Below are 16,754 nucleotides of genomic sequence, written 5' to 3' on the forward strand. Positions count from 1 at the left end.
GTTTTGCTGCTAATTTTTGCTTAGCAGGTATAGCAAATTGAAGAGACCCCCAGAATATTACTTATATAATCTAACAATGTTAGAAATGGCAAATATATTGCTAAATTAGATTATACAAGGTACTTAATAGTCTTAATATTTTCCTAATTCAGTTATAACAAAAAAAATGAAAAGACAAAAGAAATAGGTTTAAAATAAAACCCGTGTTGAGAAACATGAAGAGAGATGGGTTCTACTGGCAAAAAGATCTAAAACCTATACTTAGTATCATTCTGTGCATTCAGTAATCAACAAATTTCCCAAGACAGACAAATGATGCAATAAACTGAAGACCAGGGCCAAGGCGAGGCCACAGCCAAGCAATTACAAATCTGAGAGGCCTCCTTACTTGTCTAGCAGCGAAGTTTTGGGGGTTGAGCCCTGTGCCGATTGCTCCAAGGCTGACGTTGGGTAGTGTGGAACCAGAGGGAGACAGCTTGTAGCTGGGAGAAGGGGAGAAGGGAGAGCAGGGAGCCTCATCCCCAAGGCACCCATCTTGATTGGAGAAAGGCAAAGTCAGCTGAAAGGTAGTAGGAGTTAGCCAATCACAATGAGTGTTGGTTAGTGAAGCAACAGAATGCAAGAAGGGAAAGAGAGAGACACTAGGAATAAACAAAGTGATAGAGTATTAGCAATAATCAAGACTGGAATTTGGATCTGATAATCATCATCACACTTTACCCCACAGATACCACCTGTCATCCTCTTTGATAAGTTTTCTCTTCCTCTTAGTTTGGTGAATGGTTGCCTGACACTTTATTTTTAAACATTAATACGGATTACTCTGGTTGTGTGGTTCCCGAAACAGAAGCCAAGGCAATTTTCTTGTATGTTGCCACCTAGAATGGCAGCAATGTTATGGGCCCAGATCTACAAGTTCTGGAGCACTGCCAAATGGTATTCTCAATCAAGGAGTCATTCATTAGAAATGCCAAGGCTTAAAAACAGTAAGTGGAAATTATTTGCTTCAATTAGGTAGTGAGAATTTGAAGAATATATCCTTTAACTAGTCATAAACCACCTGGAAGCAGGAAAGATAAGGAGTTTTTTCAAAACTAGAAGGCAAGCTCTTAGGAGACCCAAGTATTTGTACAGAAGTAGACATTTAATCTGTTGCTGCATAGTAGCAGAAAAAAGAATTCAGAAGAAATTTACCTTTAAAATTTCTTCTCCATATTTTCAGTGCTCATTATCTTCCCCTAAACTTGGTATTTCAAAACTTAGCCTTTGTCACAATAAACACTAAAGACAGATGGCATCAGTTCCTGCCCAATCATCTGTTCACATCAGTTTATTTTCATGTCACTACTTTAATGCAAGTGATACTTATGTTCTGCTCATGGAGTTTAAGAAGTCTATGCTTCTTCCAAAACTAGTTAGCAATGACAATAAGAATTCCAGTGATTCTCATCAACTTTTATTTTAAGCAAAGGATTTAACTCACCTTCTCAAAATAAGGCCCACTGTCTGTGGTTCCCAAGTCTTTGGAATTAGGTGGACGGAACCCAGATCGATCCTTCCTCATGATATCATTAAAATCCCCGAGATTCATTGTTCGTTTGTCCACATCAAATTTCTTATCTGAAAGAACATAAAAGGAGTGAAAACTTCAAGAATCAATGTCTCCCTCAAGAGTCATAAGTGACCTGGTCCACCTGTTGTCTGGGGTGCTAGGTTATAAACTCTCTCTACTCTCGGGGATGAGACCAGGATAGTTCTCATAGGTACACAGTGCTAGTTCTGCTCCTAGAGCACATGTGGGTTCATTTAAAACACTACCGAACCGGAAAATGCTGTCGGTATCTACCACTGTAAGATTGAAAGACAGTCTACAAACCTGACTAGGAAAATACAGATGACTGTTGATGAGTTGGATGAATACATCTCTCTCATAAATTCAAATGTTCTCCATGAGAAAAGTTGCCTGTTTTGCTATTTTATCATCTGCTAGATAAATGGTTTTTTTGTTTTGTTTTTTTAAAGCAGTGACATAAATATCATCTGCATTAAAGTAGTCTCTTTTTTTGGCTTTTTGAGACAGGGTCTCCCTGTAGCCCCAGGCTGGCCTTGAACGCAAAGACATCCACCTGTCTCTACCTCCCAAGTGCTGGGATTAAAGACCTGTGCCACCACACCTGGCTCAAATAAATGGAGTTTTTGAGTACAGTTATGGGAAATAAAAAGATCAAAGAGGCACAGTTGTTGTCCTAAAATTTTAAGCTTAAGAACTCAGCACAGTGGATTATGTCTATAGTACTCGCTCAACCTACTCTTCCAGGTGCAATAATTCCTCCCACTTTCTTTTTCACAGCTCTAGAGAGTCCCAGGAAGCTTGTAGCTTAAACATTATATATTACTACTTCTACACAGGTCTGTTTTCTTTTTAGATTGATTCTTTTTTAAGTTTCTCAGGGTAAGCATCAATATTACTGAGAAAAATCCCAGAGAGGAAGGGTTGACACTTGCATCTGTAGGGTCACCATGAAAAGGATATCCTGGTGCAGACATGGTCAAAGGGCCAAGCCTAGCAGTACCATAGACATTCTAAAACAACCTTAATTTAGTTTCTAAACTCTAAAAATCAGGATGTTAATATAGACTTGAATATCTTGCCCCTCTTGAAATAACTGGAGGATACAGCCCAGTCAAGCCTTCACTTTTTAGAGCAACTACTGCCCAAAGGTAGAGCAAGGCTGGCTCCTTAGGCACCATGCCCTCTCCACAGTTAACCAGTGACTTCTGTCCCCTACTTTGTTTTTAAAAAAGATTTCTTGCTGAGCATGGTGGCGCATGCCTTTAATCCCAGCACTTGGGAGGCTGAGGCAGGCGGATCTCCTTGAGTTCAAGGCCAGCATGGTCTACATAGCGAGTTCAGGCCAGCTGGGGATTTCTTTTTATTTTATGTGAATATGTGTGTGTCTGAGTATATGTAAGTATACCATGTACATGCCATTGCTTGTGGAGTCCAGAAGAGGGTGCTGGATCCCCTGGAACTGGAGTTATATTATGAGCCTCCTGATGTAGGTGCTGGGAACCAAACCCTGTTCTACAAGACCAGCAAATGTTCTTTGTTTCGGAGACATCTCTGTAGTCCCTTCTTTCTACTCTTTTACCTAGCATAGAATATTCTTTTACATTCTTTCCTGGCTCTTGTAATCATCTGAGTTTTCAACCTCTACTTAAGTGTCTTGCATGGAATCTTATACACAGTAAAGTATTCAATAAATGTCTATTGAACTGCATCATCCTAAGTCAAAAAGGGCAGGAGATCCCAGGACTGTCATTACCATGAATATATCCCATTCCAATTGGTTGAGTGATACATACCTACAGACAAATCCATTTTGCTGCCTGAATTATCTTCAGTTTGACTCTGAACAAAACAAAACAAAACAACAAAAACAAAACAAAACAAAGGTGAGAGACAATTAAGGATACATGTATTTCAATAAGGGGAGAAGTGTCATTATTCATGAAAAAGCCACATCTTACCACAGGCACTCCAGAAGACCCTCTGATGTGAACTCCTTTTTTTTTTGGGGGGGGGGGATCTTTTTGAGACAGGGTCTCCCTGTAGTCCCCTCTGGCATGGAACTTGCTATGTAGACCAGGCTGGCCTTGAACTCACAGAGATCTGCCTGCCTCTGCCTCCTGAGTGCTGGGATTAAAGGTATATGCCACCACCCCTGGCTTTGAAGTGAACTTTAAACTGGAATGAAGACAATAACACTTTTACTATCATAGTTTGATGGCCACTCATGCTTAAAGGCCTAAAGTTCAAGTCCACATGAAATCAGTTCCAGTACAGCTCTGCACAAAGGATAAGGCAACAGCTGCCTAGACGTCAACCTGTCCTCAAGTCCCAGCACAAGATCAAGATCCATGAGGGGTAGCCAAATAATGCCAACTTCTTATGACCTGTCAAGTTATCCAATCTTGAAACGTGCAGCAGAGCAGTCATTTGTCTTTTGCAGCCAGGACAGGGTGTCCCCATAGTGTTCCAGGAGATAGGCAATGAGAGATTCCATAAGAATTCCTAAATAATTAATCCCAGTATAGTTTTTATAGTTTTGCGGTTGTCATTTTAAAAAGTATGATGTAATAATGGTACAATATTGTCAGTATAAATGTTTAACTCTTTCTTCCCTACAAGGACATGAAGGTGATTCACCTTTAATGTTGGTGCATTTATCATTTCATAAAGATAGAAAACAGTACTGTTTAGCTCAAAAGACTAAGAGCATTGCTCAACTGGTCTTTAAATCTGTATTTTGCACTATGTGTGGCAGTGGTCCTTTGATTTGTACTAAGCCTGAGATTTGGGATATGTTATACATGAGAAAAATTAAAACTTACCAGCAATCCCATATTTGAAAACTGTTTGGCAAGAGGATTCATCCATGAATCATTGTTTCCTCCTTTCAGTGAGCACTAGAAATGATAGATGTAACCTTAGAATCATAGAATTATCTCAGCCCCTGACTACAAATTACACTGAATATGTAAAACCAAGGGTTTATTTTTCTGAACCTAATTTCTCTTGTTATTCTGATTTTATTGCTTCTTATTAAATGATTAATAAGCCCTTGGTTCAGTCATGTCTTTGCCTCTACTCATCATAGTGAACTGGAAATAACTGGAAAAGTTTTTACTTTTTACACAAAAAGAAGTCAGTATCAGATGTGTAAAGTATTTACTTGATATGCTAACACTTCCATGTCTAGCAGGGCGTTCTCCTAAGACCCAAGCTGCTGGTATTAGGAGAAAAGAGTTGTTGTTAGTGCATGTTATTTGGAGAGAAGCATGTTTCAACTGGACACCATTATCTGTGTGGCGACAACACATCCAGGGAGCACTTCATCAGTTTGTTCCACAGCATAAAGGACACCAATGGAAGACACTATTCCTGAGCTTCTGGACACAGTAAGGCAGAGTGGGTCTATGAGTCTTAAGAGGACACCCTACCTAGTCTCTCCCCTGAACAAGGCACACACCATTGGCTCCACTGTGATTCCATGAACAAGGCAGTGATTTGGTGGAAGAGGGGATCATTGGCCCTTGTAAAGCTGTGCTTTCTATAGGTAAAAACTCTATGGCTATTATCTGTTATATCTATCATCACCATCAAATTTTGAGACAGGGTCTCACATAGCACAAGAGAGCCTCAAACTTCACTATGAAGCCTAGGATAACTTGAACTCCAGATCCTCCTACCTTCATCTCTCATGTGATGAGAGGTGTGTGCTGTGATTACAGGTGTGTGCCACTACACCTGGCTCAATATTATTATTCCTGAAAGTGATGGGATACCTAACATTCAGTTATAGGCTATTTAAAATGAAAAAGTCTCATGGAAGAGAGGGGGACAGGAAGTTATTATTTAATAGGTACAGATCCTCAGTTTTACAAGATGAAAATAATTCTGTGTATGAACATACTTAATGCCACTGATGGGACATTTTAAAATGGTTAAAATGATAGTTTACATTATGTGTATTTTGTCACATTAAAAAAGAGGTTCTTAGTATTAAAGGTCAGAATCACTGGCACCAGAATCAAAACATTCAGCTCCAAATTAAATAAATTCTGGGTGCCATCTAGGAGCATTCATTAGTACTTTTGACTCAATTTGGGCCCATGGTTAATTTATTTGTAAATGACCAAAAGACTGCCAAAAATAGACTACAACATGAGAGTACAAAGAGGAAGAAGAAAGAGTTCAGTAATTCCTTTTGTGACTAGAATAGGAAATCAAAGTCCTTAAAAAAGGGAAACTTACGGGGCTTATACTGAGTTCATACTGTATAACTATATTAATTCAACTGTGAACCTAGAAACTTACAGCCACTTGTGAAAGAGATGTACTCTTGCTCTGGAGTGTGTTACTGAATATTTTAAAGCTGTAATGAAATGTTTCTTCTAATCATGTAGTTATTAAAAATTAAAAAAAACATTTTAAAAGAAAAAAAGAAAGAAAATATTCTTGAACTAATCAGATTATCATATTAGCAATATTGGGCAAAATTAACAAACTAATTTTTTCAGCTATATTTAACTGAAACTTCATTACTTGTTGGCCACCTGTAATGGAATAAATATGTTTCTTTTTCACTGTCCAAACCTGTCCAAAGAGAGCTCTAATTTAACATATATGTATATATATTATCTTTCTACTTCTATGAGTATGTTAATAAATATGCTTTTCTGTTCCTCAAAAAAAAAAAAAAAAAAAAAAAAAAGGGAAACTCAGTTAACAAAGTGTTTCTAACAGAAACTAATTACTCTGGTGTTACAGAAGGAAGTTAGGGTATTTAAATCAATATCCTGCAGGCAAAGGGATGAAGGCTACCTCAAGACTTTTTTTATTTTGTTGTTTTTTTGAGAGGGTCTCCTTGTAGTCCCAGCTGGCCTGGAATTCCCTAAGTAGATCAGGTTGGCCTTGAACTCACAGAGAGCCACCTGCCTCTGCCTCCTGAATGCTGGAACTAAAGGTGTGTGCCACCACGCCTGGTTCTGAAGACCTTTTAAGACAGCACCTGGAATTTGAAACCTGGGAGGATATGAGCTGTGAAGCAGCAGGGCTCTCAGGTTGAAATTAAGCACATGGGTACTTATTCCCTATTTCCAGTGTGTATAATGAAGAGCTAGAATGAAAAAAAAGCTTCTGTCAAGATGGTGATTCAGGTGCAAAGATTACTACGGATTAAAACATAAGTCCTGGGCTAAAGAGATGGCTCAGGAGTTAAGAGCATTGGCTGTTCTTGCAAAGGACCAGGGTTCAGGTCCCAGCACCCACATGGTGGCTAACTCCAGTTACAGGGGATGATCCAGTGCCCTCTTCTGACCTCTGTGGGCACTGCATGATATGGGTGTACTTACATTCATGCAGGCAACATACTCAATACACACAAAATAAAAATATTAAAATAAAATATTAATTCCCCCACCAGCCAATAAAAAACAAACAAAACAAAGCCCTAGGGCTAGGGATATAGTGCCAAAATAGAGTGCTTGCCTAGCATTTCTTGGGCTCTGGGCTCTATCCCCATTACTATAAAATAAATAAATACAATCATAGAAATCCAAGGGGAAACTTAGTTGCTATAAGGAAAGTGAGATGTTTGGAGGGTTACAACCTGGGATAAGTATGTGAGGAATCATTAAGTTGCCGTAGCAGAGCTAAAAAGCAGACTTCATTTTGTTGGGAGAAGGGCTCTGGGACTACTGAATCAGGTAAAATCAAGACAAGCTGATCACCACTGGAAAAGTGAGGACTATCTTCCTTTGGTTTCTCTTCTACATTTTCATGGCAATTTACTATAAGGACTTCTTTGACTTTAGAATACAGAAGCTTAAGGCATATCTGTTGGGTGGTTTTGTTTTTGCTTTTTCAGACAGGGTCTCTCTATAGCTCTAGCTGGCCTGGAGCTTCCTTTGTAGACCAGGCTAACCCCAATCTCAGAGACCTCCCAAGTGTTTAATTGATTAAAAACATATTGCTAGTCCACATAACCTCAATCTCACAGAGACCTGCCTGTCTCTGCCTCCCAAGTGCTAGGTTTAAAAACCTGTAGCATCATGCCAGGCTGATTAAGGCATTTTTAAAAGTAATAAGCCTCGGGAACTTCCAATGAATTACAACAAGAAAACCAAACTTCAGTGACCTCCTTCTGCTAAAAATTTTATTTTACTCGCAGTGCCACTTCTGTAGTTCAAGATATCAAGGTCATGGGGTAGGAAGACAGGAGTAAAAGGGAAGCAGTCATTATTTATAAAGGAATACTTTCCCCTTCTTAGATCTTCGAACCTCCAGCTGTCTCATTCTTTCCGTTAACAAATTCTCAACTCTGCCCTCTAGGAATGAGTAAGCAAGCTAAAACATTTCTGAAGCAAGCTACCTTCATTTGTTTTTTTCCTCCTTGTCCCCAGCTTGCAGAATTGTGGGAGGACGTGCTTCCCTGAGAGCCGGCGGTATTCCAGACTCCTCCATCCTCCTCCTCTTCCCAGCTGGGATGTCGAGTTCCAGTGACTGGCCCGTCACTCTCCCCCCAGCCATCTTGCATAGATTTGGAATCTTTAAGGAAAGAGTGAATCAACTCTTTGCAATAACTACATGTAATAAAAACCAGAGAAATAATCGAGTGCAGATACAACATTTTAGTATCTTTGTAGTTCTGTCTACTCCATCTACACAGCATGGAGAATGTGTAATTCATATCTTAGACAACAAACCAACAGAGCCTTCACACTACCCACTAATAATCAATAGGAATTAAAAACCAAATACATATGAAACACACCCAATCTCTTTTTTAAAACGAAGTGAAGTGAATGATATTCTTTTAGAGAAGAGCCCAATTTTAAAAATATATTTTCTTTACTGTATTTTTTATGTGTATGAGTGTATTACCCACATTTGTGTAACTGATCCCATGTGGCAGAAAGCCCGTGGTGGTCAGAAGAAGGTGTTGGATCCCTTGGAACAGGAGTAACAGACAATTGTTAGGTGCCATGTAGGTGTTGGGAATCAAAACCGGGTTCTCTGAAAGAGCAGTCAGTGCTCTTAACCATTGAGCCATCTCTCCAGCTCCCAGGGCTCTATTTTTTAATCACAGGATGCAGAGCATCAAATTTGAGGCATTTTTGACTATAGAAGATTACATATTGCCAGTATCTGCTGGATGATTTAATCCTTCTTCTTTGCAGATTCAAATTATCCAGAGAAAGAACAACTATAAATGATGCTGAAGAACAGAATATAGTGATAGAATGTGGGGTGGAAGGTGGGGGGAAAAATAGCTCTGTGATACAGAACTGAAGTAGGGGAAGACCCATACAAATCTCACAGTCCTGCTGAGCAGTTTCTGCTGGGTCTGGGGAGCAATCTGAATCTACCTTGGGTCTACTAATGGGTCTGCTATTGCCCATAATGACACAATCAACATCACAATGTCTTCAGAAAACTTGTGACTTCTTGGCAAGTGGAGGAGAATCTTGATCTAAAAAAAAATTATTTTGAGACAGGGTCTCTCTATAGTCCCAGCTGGCCTGGAACTCACTATGTAGCCCAGGCTGGCCTTGATCTCACAGAGATCTATCTGCCTCTATCTCTGCTTCCTGAGTGCAGAGATTAAAGGCATGTACAACCATTAGGCAAGAATCATCATTTTAAAAATGAAGCAGTCATGAAGGCATGATGTGAATTTCTATTATTAAAGCTAGTAATATATTCCTGGCATAAGAGTTCAAAGTATCACAGGATCCTTTTAATCTGTTTTGTTATTCACATTTTGAGCATTCCATAAAATTTCATTATTTAACCAAAAGATAACCCCCCTTAAACCTGCCATTTGATAGTAAAGAGATGTTGCAATATTTTTAAGAAAGTTACATCAAGAAAAGTGTACCTGATACTAATTTTCAATTTAATGAGACATTGTAAGCCAGGGGTCTACAAGTTTTGAAGATTATAGTCACTACATATTGCTAGTCCATCAAGTATAGCTTAGAATTCCTTAAAAAAATTGAGATGGGGGATGGAGAGATAGCTCAGCAGTTAAGAGCACTGGCTGCTCTTGAAGGAGACCTGGGCTTAAATCCCAGTACCCACATGGCAGCTAACCACCATCAGTAACTTTAGTTCCAGGGGATCTGACACCATTTTCTGGCCTGAACAGACACTGTATAACATGGGTGCACTTACCTGCAAGCAATACACTCATACACATAAACGTAAAAGTAAATTAAAAAGACCCCCCTGCCAAAAGTAAATAAAACAAGACAAAAAATTTTTTAAAAGACTGAGTTGACACCGGGCGTGGTGGTGCATGCCTGTAGTCCCAGCACTTGGGAGGCAGAAGCAGGCGGATCTCTGTGAGTTCAAGGCCAGCCTGGTCTACATAGTGAGTTCCAGGACAGCTGGGACTACAGGGAGACCCTGCTTCAAAAAGACAAAAAAAAAAAAAAAAAAAGTTGAGTTGAGGGGCTGGAGAGATGGCTCAGCAGTTAAGAACACTGGTTGTTCTTGCAGAAGACCCAGGTTCAAATCCAAGCACCCACATGGCAGCTAACAACTGTCCGTAACTCCAGTCCCAGGGAATCCAACAGTCTCTTCTGACCTCCTTGGGCATTGCATGACATGGGTGCACTTACCTAGATGCAGGCAATAGACACATACACATAAAATTAAAAAAAAAAAAAAATTGAGTTGAAGAAATATTTGCCAGATTTAAAATGCTCTTACATGGATAGGTGACTGAGAAATTGTATCTTAATTACATGAACAAAAGAATAGAAATACAAAATAGATATGGTAAACATATTTAAGCTACTGATAAAAGTGTATTCCATCCAAATTATAGTCCTGCCCAGATACTAAATCTAAGTTGTTGTTGTTTTTTTTTGGGGGGGGGGGTCTTTTATTTTAAAATTTTGTTTGTTTGTTTATTTGAGACAGGGTTTCCCCGGAGTCTCAGCTGTCCTGGAACTCACTAGGTAGACCAGGCTGGCCTCAAACTCACAGAGATCAGCCTGCCTCTGCCTCCCAACTACTGAGATTAACGGCCACCATGCCTGGCTGTGTGTGTGTGTGTGTGTGTGTGTGTGTGTGTGTGTGTGTTATTTTTTTTATACAGGGTCTCCCTGTAGCCCTAGCTGTCCTGAAGCTGTAGACTAAGCTGGCCTTGATCTCCAAGAGATCTGCCTGCCTCTGCCTCCCCAGTGCTGGGATTAAAAGGCATGCACCACCACACAAGGCAGTTGTTTGTTTTAAACAGGTTCCCCCCCCCTTTACATGTATTTGTGTACATGTGTGCAATTGAGTGTGTATGTACAAGCTGTCAGAGAACAACTTTCAAGAGTTGGCTTTCTTCTTCCATCATATGGATTCCAGGGATCAAACTAGATAATCAGGCTTGGAGACAAGTTTCTTTACCAGAATTTCACCAGCCCTTGTATGTTTGTTTGTAAACCTTTATTTAGTGTATGAGTTTACTGCCTGCATGTAGGTAGGTGTGCCCTTGTTGTGCAATGTCCATGGACTACAGAAGATGGCACTGCATTCTCCTGGAACTGGAGTTATGGACAGTTGTTAGTTGCCATGTAGGTGGCTGGGAATTGAACCCAGGTCCTCTGCAAAAGCAGCCAGTGCTCTTAACTGTTGATTCATCTCTCCAGCTGCTGGTTTTTTTAATGCTTTTTTTTTTTTTTTGGTCTTTTTGAGACAGGGTATCAGTTCAAACTAGCCTGGAACTCACTATGTAGACCAGGCTGGTCTTGAACTCACAGAGACCCACCTACCTCTGCCTCCCAAGTGCTAGAGTTTAAATACTAAACAGCCCTCATCAAAATGCCTGATTCCCTCATTAACAAAGAATCACTGAAGATTAAAATCACAGTCTACTTACTGGGTTTCATGGCATTGGGAGCATTGGTGGGTGTGTTCCCCCAGCCTGTGGTCGATGCTCCGGCATCATCCATTTCACCCCACCCAGGACTGCTTTCATTCGGTTCGCCCCAAGCTGAAGTTCCATTATCTGGAGCAGGTGGTGTGCTTTTGCTCCAGACTGTAAAAGAGAAATGCGTCTCTAATGACCCCTTGATCACCTAGCATCCCATAGAAGTGAAGGGGCAGGCACAATCATACTCTCTCAGCAGAAACAGGTTCTACCTTCATGGAGGACATCTGGAAATGTCACTATTAAAAGGGCCAATGCATATCACTTCTGACCCAGTAACTCCATGCCAGGAAATTATACCCTAAATATATGTGTTAATGGATGAAATCATATGCATAATCATGTTCATCTGATCACTGAGGAAAAATATTGGAAGCAATTTAAATATCAGAAGGAGATATGTTACACTAAGTGTAGGTCCTTCACAACTTATATATCTATCAGGGCAGACAGGTTAGATAAACAGTGAGTCCATGAAATGAATACTATACATGAAGCGATTAAAAGACAGAACCATACATTACAGAAAGCTTAAAAGTATGTGACAGAATAGGATGAAGCTACAGGCATATTGCTTGCCTATAGACAAAGGCCCTGGGTCCCATCTCAGTAATTGTCCCTGTCCCTCCTCTTTCCAAAAAAGTTGGTGAAAAAAGCAAGATAAAGAACACTACAGAAAGTATAATCTCAGCCAGGCATGGTGGCACACGCTTTCAATCCCAGCACTTGGGGAGGCAGAGGCAGGTAGATCTCTGTGAGTTCTAGGCTAGCTACAGGGAGACTCTGTCTCAAAAAGACCAAAACAAAAAGTATAATCTCTTCTCTGTAAAAAAGGTTAGCTATACTTTGCTATACATAGGAGCAAGATTTATGAAAACAACTCAAACTTATAAGAGCTTATCCCTCGGCGATACCCAAGGGGGTAGAGTCTTTCATTTATTATCTTTTGCTTTTCTGTAGAGTTTAAAGATTTTACTATGTGAACATGAAGTTAATGATGTTAGCAGGCTTTATTCTAGATAAGGAGTTGAAGAGCAATCTTCTTTTCTGTCCTCACTCTTTAATTCTCAAAAAAAAGGAATTTGTGCCAGGTGTGTAGTGCATGCCTTTAATCCCAGCACTTGGGAGGCAGAAGCAGGCGGAGCTCTGTGAATTCAAGGCCAATCTGGTCTACATAGTGAGTTCCAGGACAGCTGGGGCTACAGGGAGAGCCTGTCTGAAAAAGACCCATGCCCCTCTGCCGCCAAAAAAAAAAAAGGAACTTGTTAAAAATAATTATTTTAGCCAGGCGTGGTGGTGCATGCCTTTAATTCTAGCACCTGGGAGGCAGAGGCAGGCAGATCTTTGTGAGTTCAAGACCAGCCTGGTCTACTTAGTGAGTTTCAGGTCAGCTGGGGCTACAGGGAGACTGTCTCAAAAAGACCAAAAAAACCTACTTTGTAAGGGCTCCTAATTGCGTTCACTTGCAAATTAGGTTTACTTTGAATATTAGAAAACCACACAGTGAGTTCCAGGGCAGCCAGGGCTACATAGTGGGACCCTATCTTTAAAAAAAAAAAAAAAAAAAAAAAGCCACTTGGAAGGAACTGGATAGATGTAGCTTAGTTGTAGAGTACTTGCTAGTATGCACATTCCTGGATTTGATTCCCCAGCACCATTAAAAAGAAATAAATCTGGAAACCGAAACTGTCCAGATACCAGTTTTGCTATGTAATCATGATAGCCTCTTGAAGAACACCACAGGTTATTTCCCTTTGCTGGGAAAAGAGAAACACAGAGGGCAGGTCCCTGGGCAGAACTAGAAAGGAAAGCAGACCTCCTTCTGCTATGGCTGTAGTTCTTTATTTTCAAATCTAGAGCAGAGTTTACCTGACAAGAAGTAAGTTTTTCACATTATGCAAACCAATACAAATACAGAAAAATAATTCTGGGGACTAACAGTATAGCCATCTTTTCCTTGTGTCAACAAGACCACTGTATGGGGCTGGGGAGATGGCTCAGCGGTTTAGAGCACTGGCTGCTCTTGCAGAGGACCGGGGTTTGATTCCCAGTACTCACATGGCAGCTAACAACCATCTTAACTCCAGTTCCAGGGGATCTATACATCCTCTGATCTCCGTAGGCACTGTATAACACAGGTGCACTTACATACATGCAAGCAATACACTCATACACATAAAAATAATAAAATGTTAAAAACAAAGAAAGACCACTGTGATGTACTAGAGTGACTGGCACCTAATATGAAGAGAAGCTCTCTGAGCAACAGAGCTGCAACTGTATGTAGCAAAGATCCTCAGAGTAAGCTAAATGCACCTAACAAAAATGACTTGGACTAGGATTTCTTCATCAAAACTTTTAAGAGTGATGCTTACCTGATGCTGACTTTCCGGTCATTGGGGTGGGCAGGTTTGGTTCTCGAGGTGCTGGGCCCCCTTGGGAATTCTTATCCCACAGGTTCACGTTCTTATAGTTATAACTATTAGGGTCTCCCCAAGCTGAAGTGCCATCATCGATATCCATTTTCCGACTAATTGACTGTGGGGATGGCTCTTCCCAACCACTGGGTTCCTCATCCTTAGGGGTTGCAGGCTGGGGCCCACTGCTCCAGTTGGAGGTGGAAGGTCGAACACTGCCTGGAGGTGGTGGGGGTGGGCCTCCCCATGAACTAGAAGCTTCTGGCTGTGGTGGTGGCTGTTGCGGCTGTGGCTGCTGTTGGTGTTGTTTATTCCAGGAATTGGGCTGTCTGCCTGTCTCATTCCATGCAGGGGATCTTTTGCAATCTTCCCACCCACCTTTTGAAGATAGGTTTGCATTCCCACCATTCCCCCAAGTTCCAATTTCATTCTGCCCTCCTTCACCCCACCCAGACACAGGCTTACTTGTAGAACTTTCCCAATTGTTATTTTTTGCTTGATCAACTTCCTCTCCCCAACCATTCTTCCCAGAAGTCCATCCTTGGTTCGGCTGGCGTCCACCTCCCCACCCCTGATCTTTGCTGGAATTCTCATTCCAAGATGATGGTGTCTTTTCATCTGGTCGTCCTCCTCCCCAGTTGGAAGAGTTGTTCTTATAGTCGTTCCAGCCTCCTGTGTTCTTGGGGTCCTTCCACTCTGTAGAGGTTGAGAGCTCCCCCCATCCAGACTTCATTTGATTGCTTTGGCTGGGTGCATCTCCCCAGCCCCCTGAGTTCTTGGTCTGTGTGGCAGCGCTCTCCCACCCCTCTGTTCCTTTGTCAGATTTTCCCTCAGGCCTTGGCACCTCTTCAATATCCCACACTGTGTCCTGCTTAATTTGAGTTTGGCCCCAGCCAGTGTTTGAGAGCACCCGGGGGTCCAAATCAGTTCGGCTCAAAAGAGTCTGCAAGACAGCCTGACAATCAGGATGTGTGGGCCGGTATGACCGACGGCCAGAATTATGACTGTCACTACTTCCTCCTTTGTGGTTGCTTCCAGTGCTTTGACCTCCAACTTCACTTCCTGTGGAGCTGGAAGATCTTCCCCAACAGGGAGCCTGGGCATTGCCTTGGTTTTCAGGGAGAGAGTGGCCCTTTTGATTGTCCCATGCTCCAGTGCTAGAATTTGGTTGGTTTGGACCACTCCATTCTCCAATTTTCAACTCATCAGACCCAGTCGGCTGTTTCCATTCTCCCTGAGAGACCCCAGATGTTATTTTGTTCCCTTCACCCCATTTGTTGTCATTAGAGTCCTGAGGGCCAAAGTTCCAGGACCCACCCGTAGACCGGTTATTGTTGTCCCAAGAGTCACTTTTTGACCCAGTTGATTTTGGAACAGGAGCTCCTTTCCAGGAGTCCTCTCTGTCTTTTCCATTGTTCCCATTGTTTCCAGAATTGCTTTGTCCAGAGACTGTGTCAGTTCCAGAAGGCCCCCTAGCTGCACCCCAAGATCCAACACTCCCAGTCTTTCGATCTCCAGTGCTTTGTGAAGGGGTGTCAGTGCTCCTGGAGGTGTTCCCCAAGCCCAATCCAAAGGGCATTCCCTTATTTTCCATGGGGTTTGGTGAACTTAAGTTCAAGGAGTTAGTGTTTCCATTTTTTGGTCCATCAGTGTTATGAATTTGAGCCTGTTCTCTGCCAGAGACAACAAAATTAACACCCGCATTTTCCATCTTTGAATGCTGCTCCCTGGATGCCTGACCTACTGTGCTAACTTGTGCACTGGAATTACTACTATCTGTTTCCAATGGCCCTTTCCTAGAAGTTCCTTCTTGGACCAGGGCTGGCCAAGCAGATGGGTTGCTATTTGGGTTAAAGTTGCTGAAGCCAGAGCCAGGTCCAATTCTATCTTGCCCACTCACATTCCTCCAATTTCCTAGTCCATTGTTGCTCTCTGAAGCAGAGCTGGAAGATTGAACAGATTTAGCCTTAGGATCAGATTTCCAGACCCCAAGATTACATTCGTTCCCAGAACTTGCAGACTGGCACTGGCTCCCTTTGCCTTTGTTACTAGTGGTGCTTCCTGGCAGAGTGCTCTTCTCAGAGCCAGGGTTCGAGGCACTGTTGTTATCGGTGGTGTTTTCGGAAGAAGATTCAGTGTCTTTGCTGGCAATACAAGGCCACTCTTCCATGTCAGACCCGTCTACAATCACCTTGTCCCAGATGTGAACTGGGTTGGGGGAGGTGCCGTTGTTGGAGGAGGCTCCCGGGCCCCAAGTGGAATTTGCATAATTTGAAGCAGCAGCACCTCCAAGGGTTGACTCTGGGAAAGAGATCATCTTGATCAGTCACAGCTGCACATCAATACCTGGAGCTCAGACTCCCTGGGATCCAGGAGAACTCACTCGATCTCCCCTAGACTGGCTTGTCCACTTGGTTACTTATTTTGTGTGATTTTAACACAAGTTCTGGAGTCAATTCTTTTTTGTTGTGTGTGTGTGTGTGTGTGTGTGTACGTGCGTGTGCGCACACGTGCACATGTGCCACGGCACAACATGTACAGATCAGAGGACAACTTACTTGAGTTGGTTCTCTGCTACCATGTGGGACCCTGGGACTGAACTCAGGTTGTCAGGCTTATCCACTGAGCCATCTCACCAGTCCTGGTGTCACCTCTTTTTTAATTGGCTGCTGTTACATGTTCTAACTCCATGCCACCTCTCAAAGTTACCTACTTACCGCTTCTACTAGCACAAAAGGACCTTCCTGTACCTTGAGACAAATGCAACAGACTGTAAACTTGTTCTGTGTCTTCAATCCATCCTAACACTTCTGGCTGGAGTAGCTTTTCTAAAATACCCCTC

General features: G+C 41.8%; 1 protein-coding gene across 2 annotated transcripts in view; it reads right to left on the reverse strand.

Annotated features, from left to right (window-relative positions):
• The window catches only part of Tnrc6b (trinucleotide repeat containing adaptor 6B), a 74,802-nt gene that overhangs the window by 37,243 nt on the left and 20,805 nt on the right, over positions 1-16,754 (reverse strand). The window contains exons 4-10 of one of the 2 annotated variants that reach the window (XM_008833170.2): positions 13,871-16,213; positions 11,445-11,603; positions 7,938-8,113; positions 4,396-4,470; positions 3,367-3,412; positions 1,484-1,620; positions 389-559 (exon numbers count right to left, since the gene is read on the reverse strand). In XM_008833170.2, coding sequence (XP_008831392.1) covers positions 389-559; positions 1,484-1,620; positions 3,367-3,412; positions 4,396-4,470; positions 7,938-8,113; positions 11,445-11,603; positions 13,871-16,213 — 3,107 coding nt within the window. The remainder of the gene's footprint in view (positions 1-388; positions 560-1,483; positions 1,621-3,366; positions 3,413-4,395; positions 4,471-7,937; positions 8,114-11,444; positions 11,604-13,870; positions 16,214-16,754) is intronic. The other variant, XM_008833171.2, reaches the window with a different exon arrangement.

This window comes from Nannospalax galili, unplaced genomic scaffold (assembly GCF_000622305.1).
Source record: "Nannospalax galili isolate Female #2095 unplaced genomic scaffold, S.galili_v1.0 scaffold696, whole genome shotgun sequence".
In the NCBI taxonomy this organism is placed as follows: Eukaryota; Metazoa; Chordata; class Mammalia; order Rodentia; family Spalacidae; genus Nannospalax; species Nannospalax galili.